The 16877-nt window shown below is 45.0% G+C and overlaps 1 protein-coding gene across 3 annotated transcripts in view; it reads right to left on the reverse strand.

Moving 5' to 3' along the window:
• Positions 1-2476: 2476 nt before the first annotated feature.
• The window catches only part of INTS4 (integrator complex subunit 4), a 46058-nt gene continuing 31657 nt past the window's right edge, over positions 2477-16877 (reverse strand). For 2 of the 3 annotated variants that reach the window (XM_065833327.2, XM_065833335.2), the window contains exons 17-23: positions 14868-14948; positions 12084-12214; positions 11147-11206; positions 8794-8953; positions 8345-8488; positions 7254-7374; positions 2477-4011 (exon numbers count right to left, since the gene is read on the reverse strand). In XM_065833327.2, coding sequence (XP_065689399.2) covers positions 3818-4011; positions 7254-7374; positions 8345-8488; positions 8794-8953; positions 11147-11206; positions 12084-12214; positions 14868-14948 — 891 coding nt within the window. In that variant the 3' untranslated portion in view covers positions 2477-3817. Of the gene's footprint in view, positions 4012-4510; positions 4669-7253; positions 7375-8344; positions 8489-8793; positions 8954-11146; positions 11207-12083; positions 12215-14867; positions 14949-16877 lie in introns of all 3 variants that reach the window. The other variant, XR_011741881.1, reaches the window with a different exon arrangement.

The following is a 16877-nucleotide window of genomic DNA, read 5'->3' on the forward strand; positions in this document are numbered from 1 at the left end:
CTGTCGGAGCAGCAGCAAAGAGGCTTAGATCGGTATGCGAACGCTCTTTCTCAGGAATAACCCTTCACAAAATACTGTGTTATTTTTATTTGCTCTAGTAATCCTTTAAAAACCTCTTCTTTTTCATATTAATGTGGCACAATAATGATCAAACCACATTTAACAAAACTGCTTAGCCCAGGTCCTGCATTTGAGAAAAATATGGTGAGCACCTCACCCTGGTGCTACCTATTTGTCCTCCCAAAAGTCTGAGATTGTTTTAGAGGTGTTGCAGCTTCTTCATTTTTCCTTCAGCTAGAGACGATTAGTCAGGCAGAAAGGGACCTGGAGGTACTAACGGACAGGAAGCTCAACATGAGCCAGCAGTGTGCCCAGGTGGCCAAGAAGGCCAATGGTGTCCTGTCCTGTATCCAAACCGGCGTGGTCAGCAGGACAAGGGCAGTGATCCTTCCCCTGTGCTCTGCATTGGGGAGGCCACACCTGGAGTATTGTGTTCAGTTCTGGGCCCCTCAGGTCAGGAAAGAGATTGAAGTGCTGGAGCGGGTCCAGAGAAGAGCAACAAGACTGGGGAAGGGACTTGAGCACAAGACCCATGGGGAGAGGCTGAGGGAGCTGGGCTTGTTCAGTCTGGAGAACAGGAGGCTTAGAGGTGAGCTCAGCACTCTCTAGAACGACCGGAAGGGCAGTTCTAGCCAGGTGGGGATTGGGCTCTTCTCCCAGGCAGTCAGCAATAGGACAAGGGGGCATGGGCTTCAACTCTGCCAGGGGAAATTGAGGCTGGAGATGAGAAAGCAATTCTGTGCAGAGAGAGTGGTCAGCATTGGAATGGCTGCCCAGGGAGGTGCTGGACTCACCGGCCCTGGAGGTTTTGAAACTGAGATTGGCCATGGCACTTAGTGCCATGATCTGGTCAATGGACTGGAGTTGGACCAAGGGTTGGACTGGATGATCTCTGAGGGCTTTTCCAACCCAGTCCATTCTGTGATTCCACTGCCAAACCAGGGAGATACAGAGATAAACTGCTAAGTTTTGCTACCATCAGCACAGAACTTGGGCGTTAACAAGAAGATAATCTGCTGCAAGTTGCGTCCATCCCTATTTTCTATTTCTGCTCTTGAGGCAGCTTCATCGGTTCCACAAACGTGGCTGTTCCAGTCCCTGAAAGCCCAAATTTCCTCCCTGGTGCCTGAAATTGCTTTCCTGTGGGGTGGAAACAGCTGGGACTGATTCATCGAAAAAAATTCATCCAGAGGTCAAAATGGTATAGTTGTTAAATCAAAGCTTCCAGCTAGAGCCGTAAATAATGTTCAAATCAATGGGCTCATCGTCCAAATCATGGGAACGCACTTTTTTTAGGGCAGGATTCCTCACATACGCCACTTCTCTGCATCCCAGCAGGAAAACGCTCTCCCAGTATAGGCAGTGAGCTCCCAGTACAGCAGATACTGGGCCGGGCGCCAGAAGATTGCGCTGTGAGCGGGTTGGTCCCCAGCCCTTATCTTTGTGAAGCAGCACGTACGAGCTGGCGCTGGAGATACCGGCCTTAAAAAGACTCAGACGCACCAAACCAGCCTTTTTAAGGGACATCAGGCAGCGTTTGTGCAGTTACATCTCCGAGCCTTCAAACTTTAAGATAAAGTCGCATTAATATCGCATGAGCAAATTGTAAAGCAAGAAGTCAGCCCGCTCCTGAATTCCTTGTGCCCCCCCCGAGGACAAACTGGAAGATGAGAGTGAAATAAGAAGAAAATAATAATTGTATCATCTCTGATGTGGCCAAAAGATTTGAGAATTGGGATAAGCAGGACAGGAATGCAGAGGAAACTCATCTCCCTGAGCTGGAACCCCAGATGATGCTCCCAATTTAAATTCATGCCCTGTTTTTTCATCCACAAACTTGCTTTGTGCTTTTTGCAGTGACTGTACCCACCCACTTAGTTTTTCTGGACTTTCAGATACAAAAAGCCACACCAGGTTAGAGTTAATATCTCATAAGCTTCACCTTCCTTCCGAATAAATTTACGCATTATTTTAAGCATTATTGACTCGATAATTGCGTTATTTACTTGCAAATTTCAAAGCACCGGCCCGCCCAATGAATTTCAATAGATGTGATGATGAATTTCCCATTAAAACAGAATAGATGAAACCTAAGAATAAAAAGAAAAACCAATGATTTCTTCCATGACTCAAACTAGGAATCAAGATAAATATCTCCAGGACAATACTGAGAAGCCAGCTATGGAATACTCTCATTAGACTGGAAATGTTTGTCGCAGTCTTAAATTCTCAAGTGGTTTTAAGCATCTTGAAATTACAAATGAACTTTTGTACTGCTCTTCAATACTTGCTTGTTGGTTGGAACATGGAAGGCAAGTGATCCTTGCCCACTACGTCAAATTAAAATCACAACTCGGAGGAATCTTTTGTTAGCCTAGGACAGTGTATGTCCACTCATATAATAAAGAGATAAGCCTTGGTTTTCCCATTTTATTGTAGAAAAAGCACAGAAGGGGTTATTATTTACACTGATCTTCGTACAACCGGAAAGCGTTTCTTCAGGGCTTTGTTTGCTTGCTAAAAATACACCTTTTTTTCTTTTTAATGATTTATGAAGACAGGTAACATTTGGCTGCTGCACTATGAAGTTTCACACATTAAACGCTCCTAGAAAGCCCTACCAAAGGTTTGCTACGTATTACGGGATGTTCCTCAGTCGGCTGAAGCTTTGCCCAGACACCCTTTCCACCAGGAATGCCAGAAAAGCCACATTTATAGTACAATTCTGTCCCTCTGTACTCATAGCTCAGCTACTTAGGACACTGAGAAGCTGCCTGACCGCTGCGTAATTGAGAGCGTTTGGATATTTCAGCTGATCAGAAACACTGACCAGCAAAACCGCTGCGGGATCGTAAAACTAAGGAGCTTTTCTCATCTGAGTAAGATGGTTCAGGCCAAGATCACCACCCAGAAACAGATTCTGTGGTATTTAATCCCATTGTTCCTACAGACCTCCATAAAACAGAGCCAAACATTTTCATCTCTTGCAGGTTTGTAAACAACAACATGAACATATTGTTTTCTTGCTCTAACTCCAACTCCATGTCCTGTAACTGAAGCTCTGGTTGCACCAACAGGTTCCTCCTCCCCCGGCACCACAATGTGAACCTGTGCTTCCCAAAACTGCACCAGCTTCAATACGGGACAGAACATCACTCAGGATTTAACCTACAGCAACTGGGAATTCCACTTTGAGGTGCAGTTCCTACACAAAAACAATAGCACTTTTGATTCTATTTATATATATATATATATATATTTACTAAGAATTTAGGTACCAATGCACAAGTTCTAGACGTGAAAAAGAAAACAACCAAACAAAAAACCAAAACCAAACCTCCACAAAAAATCCAAACTCCTCAGCTTCATTTCGAAGGTCTGCAAAAATAACCTTGATTTACGTGACTAAGCGTTTACACAGTAAATACCTTGGTAAATACACAGCAGAAAAACCTCAAAGAGAAACTTTTAATAAGTAAAAACTGAAGACAGGGCGTTACTGCTGGAATGTTGATTGGGAACTGGCTTGATTTTGTTGATTCAATATACAAACACCCGCATTTTCTTGAAACTACTCCCAATTAGCTGAATATTGGTCTATCTGCTTCATCACAGAGGAGACCGATTGTTCTTCAACAGCTTTATTTCTCTTTTTTTTCTTTTCCCTTTTCATACAAGTATAAAACTATTTTGGTTTGATTCACCATCTTGCAACACTGTGTGTTGCCCATAAATACATTTCTTTTAGCCACAGACTTCACCGCCTGGCGGGTTTGGGCATGATATAAACTTTGACGGATTTGCTGAAGGGGATGGTCCCCTCGATGCCGTTTTCAGATTGCGGAAGAGCCTCCAAACTCTCGCTCCAGGTAGATTTGGGGATTTTAGCAGACGCTTTGCTCTTGTTGAAGTTGTACGCCAGCAGCAACCGCACTTCGATCTGACACGGCTCTGCGGAGAAAAAACACAACACAATAACCCAGACTTGACTACTGACATAGGGAACAACCAGTGTTAATTGAAATTGTATCTCGCATGTGCTGGATAAAGCGCAGAGCAGGTCTGGGCTGAGCACAATCCCAACTGGTGCTTGAAGATACAACATTGTCACAGAATCACAGAATGGACTGGGTTGGAAAAGCCCTCAGAGATCATCCAGTCCAAGCCTTGGTCCAACTCCAGTCCATTGACCAGATCATGGCACTAAGTGCCATGGCCAATCTCAGTTTACAAACCTCCAGGGCCGGTGAGTCCAGCACCTCCCTGGGCAGCCATTCCAATGCTGACCACTCTCTCTGCACAGAATTGCTTTCTCATCTCCAGCCTCAATTTCCCCTGGCAGAGTTGAAGCCCATGCCCCCTTGTCCTATTGCTGACTGCCTGGGAGAAGAGCCCAATCCCCCCTGGCTAGAACTGCCCTTCAGGTCGTTCTAGAGAGTGCTGAGCTCACCTCTAAGCCTCCTCTTCTCCAGACTGAACAAGCCCAGCTCCCTCAGCCTCTCCCCATAGGGCTTGTGCTCATGTCCCTTCCCCCGTTTTGTTGCTCGTCGTTAGGCTCAGCACAGTAGAACTAAGCACTGGTTTAAATCCCTCCGCTCTTTGTCATAGCTTAAAAAAAAAATCGCAAAACTAATAATAAACAGCAACTTTCCAAAGTAACTGTTAGAAGTTATTCCAACCAAATAATAAAATATCAAATAATAAAAATAAATTTAAAAAATAATAAAAGATCATAGAACTAGTAGGTCTTGCAAGCTGTATTTTTATGGCAGGATCAAATGAATCCAGCTGATGGCTCACAAGCCTCAGAGCACATTAACTGCCGATTCTCTTCTGTTGGAGGTTTTTACACTGACAGCCTTTTCCCCATCTCAGCAGATGGACAGATATTCCTAATTCTGCCCATAAGATGTTTTCACTTTGTTCTTCTCCCAGCAGACATCATAAGAACAGGTTCCCAGCCTACTTATAGGACCCTGAGCAGCACGCGGGACTACAGCCCCATCAAAATTTTCCTTTCTAGATTGAAATCACAATTACTTTAGGTTTTCCATATGGAATTGTACTGTTTTGGGTTGGGATAAAGTTAATTTTCCTTCACTGTAGCTCATGTGGGGCTGAGTTTCGGAATTGTCACCAAAATGGTGTTGATAACCAAGGGATGTTTCAGCTGTTGCTGAACAGCATAACGCACATTTTCTCATTTTTACCCCCGATTCTCTTCCCCATATCACAGGGCGGGCAGTGAGTGAGCACCGGGTGGTGTGTGGGGCTTCACTGGACTAACCAAAATCAGGACTAAATTACTGAAACCCAAATGAAACCCACAGAATGTTAAGGTGGGACGCCCAGAACTGCAGCTGAGATGTCACCTGCACCTGTCAGAATACAGGAAATAACCGTTTTCCCCAGTGTTCTCACAGACTCACCTTTTTGCCACACTGACACCTCTTTTCATTTGTAGCTTGCAGTCACTTCTGTTGCTTCTGCTATTGATCAAAAGTTAATCCGTGCTTTGTATTGGGCATCCTCCTTCCTAAGCACACACTTTTTACCAGCCTTTGATAAGTTTCAATGTCTGCAATATCTCCATTTTCAATTTGGAGCCTTGAATCCTCCCACCTTGGTGTCCTCCTGTTTTATAGGCCTAAGTGCCAATGTCAAAGTTTGAAGTTAAAATAAACACTGGGGGAGACACCAGAACAGAATCCTTTGGAGCCAGACCTAAAATGCCCTTTCAGTGAACGCTGCAGAAGCAGAAATAAGGATCTGATTCAGCTCCCATTGGTACAGAACGATCCTTTAAATCCAGATACTTCCAGTTATAGAAGCAATACTATTTTTCTCATCCAAAACAACAAATACTTCTGTTTGAAACCAAGTGAATTACTGATGCTCTTTCCTGGGGAAGGGTGAATGCCAACTGAGACTGAACGAAAATGTTGGAGTCACGTATTTCAGAGCTAAAAGGTCTTTTTTAGGGCATTAAAAAGGTCAAGTTTTAATCAGCAGTGAAATGACACTGTTGAGTACACACAGTTCCAAAGGTTCTCTGCCCTCCTCAAACACCCATCAGGTCTAAACAGATGAATTACAGTGACTCAGTTGATCGTGACTCCTCAACTTAAAATAAGGACACAGACCTGACTCCTGCAACTGCTCTTCCTCTACACCAGGTGTGACAAACTCATGGTCACCAGGGCCACATCAGCCTTGTGGTTGCCACATGTGATGGCCACATATAATTTTAGGACTGTATATGTGTAACTACTCCTACATTTATTTATATATGACCACACACGCAGCCACCAGCATCTTCTCCCCAGCAACCTCAGCCCCACAAGTCACCTACGGAGCCATGGTGCTGTGTCACCCAGGGAGACGTCACTGCCCAAAGGCTGCGAGAAATCTGAGCAACGCCGAGGGCAGCACCAATAAGTAGAATCACAGAATCATAGAGTGGTTTGGGTTGAAGGGACCTTCAAAGCTCATCTGGTCCGACCCCTGCCATGAGCAGGGACATCTTCACCCAGATCAGGGTGCTAAAGTGCTGTGTGCTTGGAGTGTTGGGTCCAGTTCTGGGCTCCCCAGCTTAAGGAGGACAAAGAGTTGAGAGCTACAGGGATGCTGAGGGGTCTGGAGCATCTTTCTTAGGAGGAGAGACTGAGAGAGCGGGGGCTGTTCAGCCTGGAGATGAGAAGCTGAGAGGGGGTCTGATCAATGCTGATCAATATCTCCAGGGTTGGTGTGAAGAGGATGGACCGGACTCTGTTCAGTGGTGCCCAATGACAGGAGTAGGTGCAACGGGCACAGACTGAAACACAGGAGGTTCCATCTGAATATGAGGAGAAACTTCTTTACTGTGAGGTGCCAGAGCCTGGCCCAGGCTGCCCAGAGAGGCTGTGGAGTCTCCTTCTCTGGAGACATTCAAACCCACCTGGACACCTTCCTGTGTGATCTGCTCTGGTGACCCTGCGTTAGCAGGTGGGTTGGGCTGGATGATCTCCAGAGGTCCCTTCCAACCCCAACCAGGCTGTGATTCTGTGAACAACAGCTGGAGACTCCAGGACACTCAAAACCCCAAGACTGCAGGGGTACATCTTACGCACAGGAGTCTGACATCAAGCAAGACACACTCCTCTCTCAGAAAAGTGCAGCGACAAAATGACATGAACTTGTATTGTGAATGTTACCTGTCCAGGCTGTGTGTGAGAGGTAAACCTGAGTTATCAGCCTGTGCCTTCCAGGACCAGGATTTCGAAAGTCAGCTGGTTTTGGATGGATGATTTGTGCTTGTCCATCGGGATACAATACCTATAGGGGGAAAAAAAAAAACACTAAATGAATGACAACTGGATTGCGGATTTGCAACAGGACAAGAGGTGATGGTTTTAAACTAAAGGGGGGTAGATTCAGGCCAGACATGAGGAAGAAATGTTTTACACTGAGAGTGGTGAGAGCCTGGCCCACGTTGTCCAGAAAGGTAGTGGATGAACCATCCCTGGAGACATCCCAGGCCAGGCTGGATGGGGCTCTGAGCAACCTGAGCTGGTGAAGATGTCCCTGCTCATGGCAGGGGTGGCACTGGTGGGAGCTTTGGAGGTCCCTTCAACCCAAACTGTTCTGTGATTTGCACACTGTGTGCTATTTTGGTGGTTTCAGTGTGAGTTCAGAAGGCAGGAGGGTTTGCTTTGTCTTGGAGCCAGGAGTCCAGTTGCCCCTGATTTAACGGCCACGCACTGGCCACTTGGACCCACAGCAGAGGGGAAAAATGTACCTTGACATCACCTTCCTCCTCTGCACTGTAAACAGAGGTTTTCAGTTGTCATGCAGCAAATTTGCATATTTCACTTGACATTATACTCATCCACATCCTCAGCTGCATTTGAAACTAATAATTCAGCAGCAAGAAGACGGTTAAGTCAGAAACACAAAGAGCCAAGAGCCTGCGCGTTTCTGTCCCGTTCAGAACAGCTCCTTTTGCTCCTCCTTCTCCCAGCTACACAAGCTACAAGTTTACCAGCATTTATTTGTGCTCATGTCCGTAACATGCCCAGTGCACGTGAAAGCACCGTGTGGAGCACAGAACGGCATCCAGGTACTCAAAGCAAAGCCTCAGGAACTACACGAGTCAACTCAGCGCACTATCCACAAGCTGATTTCAGAACGTGTGGTTAAAATACAGAAATCCAGCATTGTCGTGTCCTATTCTTCTCAATTTAGAAGCATTGACATCCTTGAGCAAACGCAATCTCATTTGTATTTATGTCAAGCAACAGCTTACCTGGACTTTAACGGTTCCTTGGGGATCCTGCACGTGTTCCAGAGTCGCATCGACATCCAGTGCCACCACCAACCCCGACGTAAACCTCAGAGGATTATCCGATTCACCGGTAGGCTCGATGATATTTGCAGTAGCTCTGTGGAGCTATTAGGGGCAAAGCGGTTGGCAAAAATAGGGCATGGGGAGGAGGAGGAAAGAAAAAATTATCAGAACTGTTCTTAATGGAGAATTTGTGCATGAACTTTGGGTTCGTTTGGATGCTGCCAGGAGTTATGAAGCGTTCGGTGTTTTTAGCAGTACTCCTGGGGATGCTACGTACGGAGAAAAAAGCCTTTGAAGATATAACACTTGTGACTGAGCACAAACCTGAATTCTAAAAGCTTCATGGTCTATTAGGAACTAGCCAGATGCTAAGGATATTGCATTTGAGTTCTTTGTGTTACACTGACCTGCTCTGGAAGAGGAAGGTGGAGGAAGGTGCTTTGTCGCAGGGTTGTCTGAAGAATCTTGACCACTTCCGAAGGCTTGGATGTCACAAGTCTGGGCATTAAGTCCAGCAGTTTATCTACAAAACTGCCTTGCATGTGTGGGAGCTCAGAGATGAAACATCTGTGTTAAGAAGAAATTAAAAATCAAATACTTTTTTCAACAGTATTGTTATTTTCAGCCAAGCTACTTAATCCTTATATTTAGTTATAAGGTCAGAATTAGATATGTGGATTCCCCTCCTGATGCAACAAAGAAACACGTCTGGATGAAAGCGCCGTTCCTGGTATAGTTGCCTCAAAAATGTTTGAAATTGGTACTTCTTAGGGATGACATGCATATGCCTCATTCTTTATGCTGTGCGCTTTCATCTGGCTAATTAAATAACTGACTCATTACCGGCTCTAACGTACCCACACACCCAATACGTGAGTTGGCTGATCCGCTGCAGCAAAGTTTCCAGAATGGTTTTCATTTACCAATATTTATGAGAGTATTGATTATTACATCTGAGGACTGAAATTTTAACAGTAAACTACAATCGGTAAGAAAAAAAGCGCTAGTTCTAGAGGTCAAGAACAGTGAATAGAATCTGCTCTATAGCTTGGGACAACAGCCTCTTACAAGAGAGTATTTGATACTTATTCTTTATATAGAAGTAAAATTGGGCTATTGCCCTACATCCCTGTATGCAGAAGATGCTTCTTTAGACTGATGGGTTGTTATCAGCAGTTTTTTAAGCCTAGTAAATACTCGTGCAATCTGAGGAAAAGAATGCACCAGTGCTTGAACAATGGGTTCTCCTCGCCCTTGTCAAGTACGGTGTTGTGTTGTATCTTCACCTACAGCTGAGTCTACAAAGAACAGGAACACCAGACGTGCCCAAAACAGCTTCAGGTCCTAAAGCCCTAGAAGTGAGAGGGGTTTTAGGATCCTGGGTGTTCTGTAGGAGCGTAATCCATAAACAGAAGCCTCCACCACTCTTCTACACACACAGTAATAGGGTGACGCAGGAATACACATCCCCGTGTTCCTGTGACTGACACTATGTACAGAACACATTCCAACTACTCTGTCATGGGATGCAGCTAAAATCCAGCACACTGAGGCTGCACCACCTGGACACAGAGATTTTACACGACCGAGCATTTGCAGGTGACCTTACAGCAACTGACAGGACCTACCATCACCCACGGAACCAGAGAATCGTTTGGGTTGGAAAAGACCTTTAAGGTCACTAACCCATGTCCCTAAGAACCTCATCTCCATGTCTTTTAAACCCCTCCAGGGATGGTGACTCCACCACTGCCCTGGGCAGCCTGGTCCAATGCCCCACAGCCCTTTGGGGAAGAAATTGTTCCCAAGATCCAACCTCAACCTCCTCTGGCACAACTTGAGGCCGTTTCCTCTGCTCCTGGCGCTTGTTCCTGGGGAGCAGAGCCCGACGCCCCCTGGCTCCAAGCTCCTTTCAGGCAGTTCAGAGATCAGAAGGTCTCCCCTCAGCTCCTGTTCTCCAGCTGAACCCCCCAGGTCCCTCAGCTGCTCCCATCACACTTGTGCTCCAGCCCTTCCCCAGCTCCGTTCCCTTCCTCCGCTCCCCTTTTGTGGAATTCATGTAGGAGTTACATTCCTAGGAAACAGTGATGAGTTTTGCACATCCCAAGACTCAGCGCAAGGATAAAAAGCAACTGAACAGCTCTAGTTGGTATCTACCAAATGAGCTGAGCACTCGGGAGTGGGTAGATTTGGTTCACTTTTCTCATCACTCAACCAGCCACAAATGCCAAGCATATGGACGACAAATAAACGAGGATTTAATCAGAAATAAAGCTGGAATTCTGCTCAGCCAACTCTGGACACCCATGTCTTGGGGCGAGCTATCCAGTTCCCTTCTGAACAGATGGAAAGACAACTGCACACCCCTAATCTGACCTATTTTAGCCATCTAGGTTAGGATAAAATCAAAGAGGAGAGCTGGGGGAGCCCTTCACAAGCAGATTTACAAAGCACAACTCAACACCTGGTCCAGGCGACTCCCATCCTGAGCACGTAGATGGTTTGCTCACTCATTTACAACTTAAACATTTGTGATAAAGGGAAATTCCTTTTTTTTTTTGTCATACTCCCAGGAAAACTCCTCCATTCATCCCACATTTCAAAGGGAGTTTATTTCTTGCTTTATCGTTATCTCATGGTAACAGTCCCAGATGTAAAACAGCAACAGGGGAAGATGCGAAGGCATGAAGAATAAATGGAATATTCCCTGATGACAACAGCGTGGAGATTTTCTAACAAAGAAGCAACAGAATTTCTCACCTCTGAAAGGAATCCACTTCTTGCAGGAATTTCTCACACATCCCAAAAAGGGGTTCCACTCTGTAACAAAGATCACATTCCTTGCTTAATTCTAAAGAAAGAAAACTGGCTATAATACAGCTAGAAGCATTTAGGTGTTTTGGAACCCAGTTCAAGCTCTTAAAAATACAAGATCTTCCAGTTTTGAGGCTAGAAAGGTGTTCCCCATGAGAAAAGATCAAAATTAATTGGTATTGCCTTCCCACATCCATATCCCACTCCCACAAAAAATCGTTTGCGTAAGCCACTAATTAAGTTCCCAAAGCCACTGTTAGAAAATACTAAGTTTCCACTTATAAAATAAGAGCTTAAAAGGCAAATATATTATGGATGTCTATGGCAACACAATAAATTGACGGCAACAAACCTGAAACGAAATGAATTAGGATACTAATCACTTTGCTCTAATTCTACAACCACCCAAACCCGTATGTAGCTTTACTGATCTCAGCAGCCAAAATGAGACACATGGAGCCTCTCGTGTTACCTGAGCCACGATTTGCACCAACATCAGCTGCAGATCAGTCACAACGACAATTATTTTCTGATGCTAAAACCTCAGCATCTAATCCTCAATGAAGCAAACACAATCAGTGCATTCTTTGATGCTTTTCCCCATTTAAGTAGGTCCCAAATACCAACTCTACAACATTTTCACCTATTTATATCTTCATAGTGAGAGGATTCAACCACCAAAACGCATCTTCCCCAAAATTTTGTCATTTAATTTAGTATCGTGCCACTATACAGTTACACCGAAGGCTCTTCATTTGGGATTATTTTAGCAGTGGTTATTGGCATGCTGTGATTTATGTGTCCGATTTATCCTTGCTCTTCTTTTTAAGGAAACTAAGCTTAAAGTTAAGCCTAAGAAGTGCTTTCAGCAGGTCATCCTTACCCTCTAGTGGTACGTGCGGTCACGATGAGCTGTAACGCCTTCGCCTGCAGCCTCATGTGATGAATAATGACCACTTGTCTGCTTTCCACTCCGCTGTACATAAACTCCATCTTATAAGTTTCTTCCAAGATCTGTCAGTCAGACACCACAGGGGTAAAAAAGCCATCAGGTTCTGTTAAACTCTTACACACACACACGATCACGAGATTCTGGTATTTTTCCCCACATCGAGGACCACGTTAATCCACAAGCCTCATTCTTTTGGTGAAATTCTTCACGGTGTAAAGTGGCACCTAATACTGAAAAGTGTTCTTGGCTATATGAAAGAAATAATTCATTAAATCAAGCACTCTCTTTGTACACAATCAATCTCTTGACATTGCATTTCACATTTCCAAGGGTAGAGCACTCAGAACCTCCCGCTGGCTGCTCTGGAACACAAAACGTGAGCAACCTCAGTGGTCTTGCTTGAGTTTACATGTTTGGAGCCTGATTTGCCAAGTTCTGTTGAAAACAACTTGATATTCAACAACGCTTCATGTGCTGCAGATGGGAACTATCCCAAGGTAATTGTAGTTCTGGGTTATTTTAGATACACGGTTAAAAGCTCAGAAGGACATTGGACTGTTTTACTCATCGTACTTTATCTGGCTAAACACATGGGCTTAAGTAGATGAGGGAAGAGCTTGAATTAATACAGTTGAGTTCAGTGTGACTGTATAGAAGCCGAGAACTTGCAAGTTATCTAATAGGAAATATTCCCTCACCTTGCATTGATGAGAAGTGATCTACATGCACAGTCACAACAGATAAAACTTCCCAGGGGGTTCACACGCTACTGAGAAGGGCACCCAAGACACACAGTTCAATTAGAGATGATTTTAAAAGCTCATAGGCTTTTGTTTCTAACTCATCCCTGGGGACAGCTGTCAAAAGCACTGGAAGGTTTTGATGTGCAGCAGAACCTGCCTCTTATTACATCTTAATTAACCCAAGACTCAAAATGTCAGGAGTTTCCCACCAGATCCATGAACTCACTTTTACTCTACATTTGTTTCTGCATTATTTAATAGTTTGCTTTCTCCTTTACCTTTCCTTAGGGCTTGGCTTCAGTTTTTTAGCCTCAGTTTTTCCAGGATCAGATCATTTATACATCGCAGGATCAGAATAACTCAGGTTGGGCGGGATCTCTGGAGGTCATCTAGCCTGATCCCCTGCTCAGGGCAGGTCTGATTAGATCCAGTTACTTGCTGCCACATCAAATTGTGGACACTTCCAGGGACACAGATTCCCCCACCTTCTCTGGGAAACCTGTTACAGTATTTAACCACCCTTATGGTAAATTACCCCACTTAAATCTCATTACAATTTCTCATATTCCAGCCTGGGTCTCTTGTCCAGGGCAGTCTGGATGTGTCTTATCAACATCCTACAGATGAGGCAGTGGTGGACAGCAGTAAATCCACCCTGAAGCCTTCTCTTCTCCAGGCTGCACAATTCCCTCAGCCTCTCCTCACCCTGATCACCTTGGCCCTCCGCTGAACCTGCTCTAGTTTGTCAGCATCTTGGAATCATAGAATCATTTTAACTGGAAGAGACCCTCAGGATCATTGAGTCCAACCGTAACCTAACTCTAGCACTGAACCATGTCCCTAAGAACCTCATCTAAACGCCTTTTAAACCCCTCCAGGGATGGTGACTCCACCACTGCCCTGGGCAGCCTGTTCTGATGCCCAACAATCCTTTCTGTGACAGATTTTTTCCCAATATCCAGTCTAAACCTTCCCTGGCACAACTTGAGGCCATTTCCTCTTGTCCTGTCACTTGTTACTTGGGAGGAGAGACCAAGATCCTCCATCCTCCTCTACCAGGGAGCCCAAAACACAACTCAGCCCTCCAGATGTGATCTCTCAGGAACTGAACAGAGGGGAAGGATCATTTCCCCAGACCTGATGGCTACGCTCTTGCTCAGCCAGCCCAGGATGCAGCTGACCTTCATTACTGCCCCATGTTCAACGTGTTGTCCACTGGGATCCCCACGCTGAACATCATGAGGTTCCTGTCATCCCAGTTCCCCAGATGTGCCCTCCAGTCTATCAACTGGTTCCTCAATTCTGAGGAGCCTTATCAGCCACTTTTTCAGCCAGAATCCTGCCAGTTTGGTGAAAAGGGAACCACAGGAGACTGCAAACGCTTTGCTAAAGTCAAGAGATACAATGTCCACTGCCCTCCCATTGCTCACAGCACCAGAGAGCAATGCTGTTGGTCACACCGGGCTGTCCAGGGCAGTGGTGGAGTCACCATCCCTGGAGGGGTGTAAAAGACACGGAGATGAAGTTCTCAGGGACATGGGTTAGTGCCAGGGTTAGGTTAACAGTTGGACTTCATCTTAAGGGTCTCTGCCAACCAAAATGATTCTACGGTTAGGCCTCATTTGCCCTTGGGAAATGCATTTTGGCTGTTCCAAATCACCATGTTGACCTTCACTTGTTTAGAAACGGCTTTTAAGAGGATACGATCCACAGCCTTCCCTGGGAATGAGGTGAGGGCAAACACCCCACGGTTTTCTGGATCTTCTTTCTCGCTCTTCTGCTTTTTACACTTGTCATGAACCTCCCCCACTCACTACTCATCTTCTGAAGACGAGCAAAACTCCTCCTCCTTGTGGAACCAAAATTTACTTGGACAGAGTACGGCAGTGGAGGATCAGAAGCGTATTTCTGTTGCGTGGCCAAGGAAGGGCTCATTCCCAAGGACTTGCAGACCCTGCTGCTTCTGCCTCACCTGTTTTGCCGCGGCAGACGCCAACGCGTTCTGTTTCAGGTACAGAGGAGCCGCCACGTTCCACAGCTTCTCCTGCAAGGCCTGCAAAAGAAAACCAAGAAGTGATGATAAACACCTAGTTCAGTCTAAAAATTATAATGCTGGGCTTAGATGGGTTTGGGAGCAGGAAGATGCTCTGTCTCTCGGCTCTACACCAACACGCTGGGTGAAAAAGTGTCTTTTGTGCTTTTAAATATAACACGGGGAACAACAGCTTCCAAAATATGTATTGTTCTATAAATACACAGAGATACCCATACAGCTATAAAATAGAAGCTGAGAATAACATTAACTAAACTATGAATTAGAGACTGGCTGTGTCAAGCTATTAGTGCTTTTTAAGGAGATTTTTATGCAGAATGCAGTCACTTATTTAATAAAACAATAGCCCACCACGTTACCACCTCCCTGAGAGGAAGATCAGGGCAATCTCAGACTGCAAGCAGAAACAATAGCAACTGTCCCTAGAAACACACCTACACAGTCATATTTCTGAACTTTCCTGTTGACAGACTCCACCCCACCTGAGATGCTGGAGTTACTAAGAATACAGAGTGTAAATCAGCCACTGATATTCCTATTAAAAACAAAAAAACCCAACGAACAACACCCACACCCTATTTGCTTTTTATCATAGAATCATTCGGTGGGAAGAGACCCTCAAGATCATCGAGTCCAACCATATGCACATGGTAAAAAATTAAGAAGGCTTGATTAGATGATTTATATCACTTCTTGAAAGCTGCCTGTCCTTAGATACAGCTACACACAAAGCCGGCTGTATCCTCCACCTAAACTGGCCCCAGAAGCCCAGTTTACCCCTAAAATCACCGGGTGTGTAGAGCCTTTAAAGGTCTAGAAGATTTGTAGCCCTGAGAGGCTGGGAAATGAAGGTATTTTTTACCCCAGCAGCTTCTGTTCTGTTGGGTAAACAAGCAATTGGAAAGGAATCCACTGAAAAGGGCTGCTCTGACTTTTGGGTTCTCTCTGCCATATCACAATTTCTAACTATATATTACGAGTTCTTTTTCATTTCGGCCACATTGTTGATGGATTAACTGTTCCACACCTTGAGCCAAGAACGGTTGATGCAGCTTTTACCCCCCTTCTCCCAAACAAACCATCTGGTTCGCTCCACTCGAACCCTGGAGAAGGGCGACAAAGCCACCTCCAAATGTTGGTCCTGTGCCTGGACAGCACATTTCACATTGGCAAAAGGTTTGGCTTTAGCTGAACTGTGACAGCACTCGCCTAAAACACCTTCTGTGGGTGATAAACGCGTCCCAAGGATTTGAGGGCTGGCACAAGCTAAGCCAACTGGCAGCTACTCCTTTAGCAAAGGAACTCAAATCCCTTCTCGGTTTTACATAACAAAGCTTTTATTGAGGCCTTTCTGGAAACCTGTTTGTCGCTTGCTTTAGTTCTTTAGTATAAGTTGCATTCAAACACCTAAAGAATGCCGGGAGACTGATTTCAATACTAGTGCCAGCTTATAGCTTGAGAAGTGAAGGAAAAAATGAGTTGCTGTTTACAGCAAGAAGCTGATAGAGAAAAGGATTTTGCTTTGCTGTGGTGTCAAAGGAACCACTTCATCTGCTAATACCGAACGGACAGATAATTTCGGCACTTTCAAAGAAAGCACGACTGACTACTTTGCTCAATCAAGTCTAAGGAATTCCAGCTTTTTAGCTGCTTACAACACATTGTCTATAAAAACGCCGCTTATAGCAGCAGTTTAGCAAAAAGCACTCAGAGAAAAGCTGCTCTTGTAACATAAAAGGCCACAGAGTAGTTGCCTCCGTTGCGATTTCTGCCAGAAAATAAACCCTCTGCTGGCAAAATGGACATGAACCAACATAAGCCCTGTGTACGATCGCAGAGATTTGCACCGGTGTGTTCGCTGGCAAAGTTACCACATCAATTATTTGCCACAGAAGGGAAGGGGAAATATCAGAAATCCACGGAACTTGC

The sequence above is a fragment of the Patagioenas fasciata genome, chromosome 1, assembly GCF_037038585.1.
Source record: "Patagioenas fasciata isolate bPatFas1 chromosome 1, bPatFas1.hap1, whole genome shotgun sequence".
Taxonomy (NCBI): Eukaryota; Metazoa; Chordata; class Aves; order Columbiformes; family Columbidae; genus Patagioenas; species Patagioenas fasciata.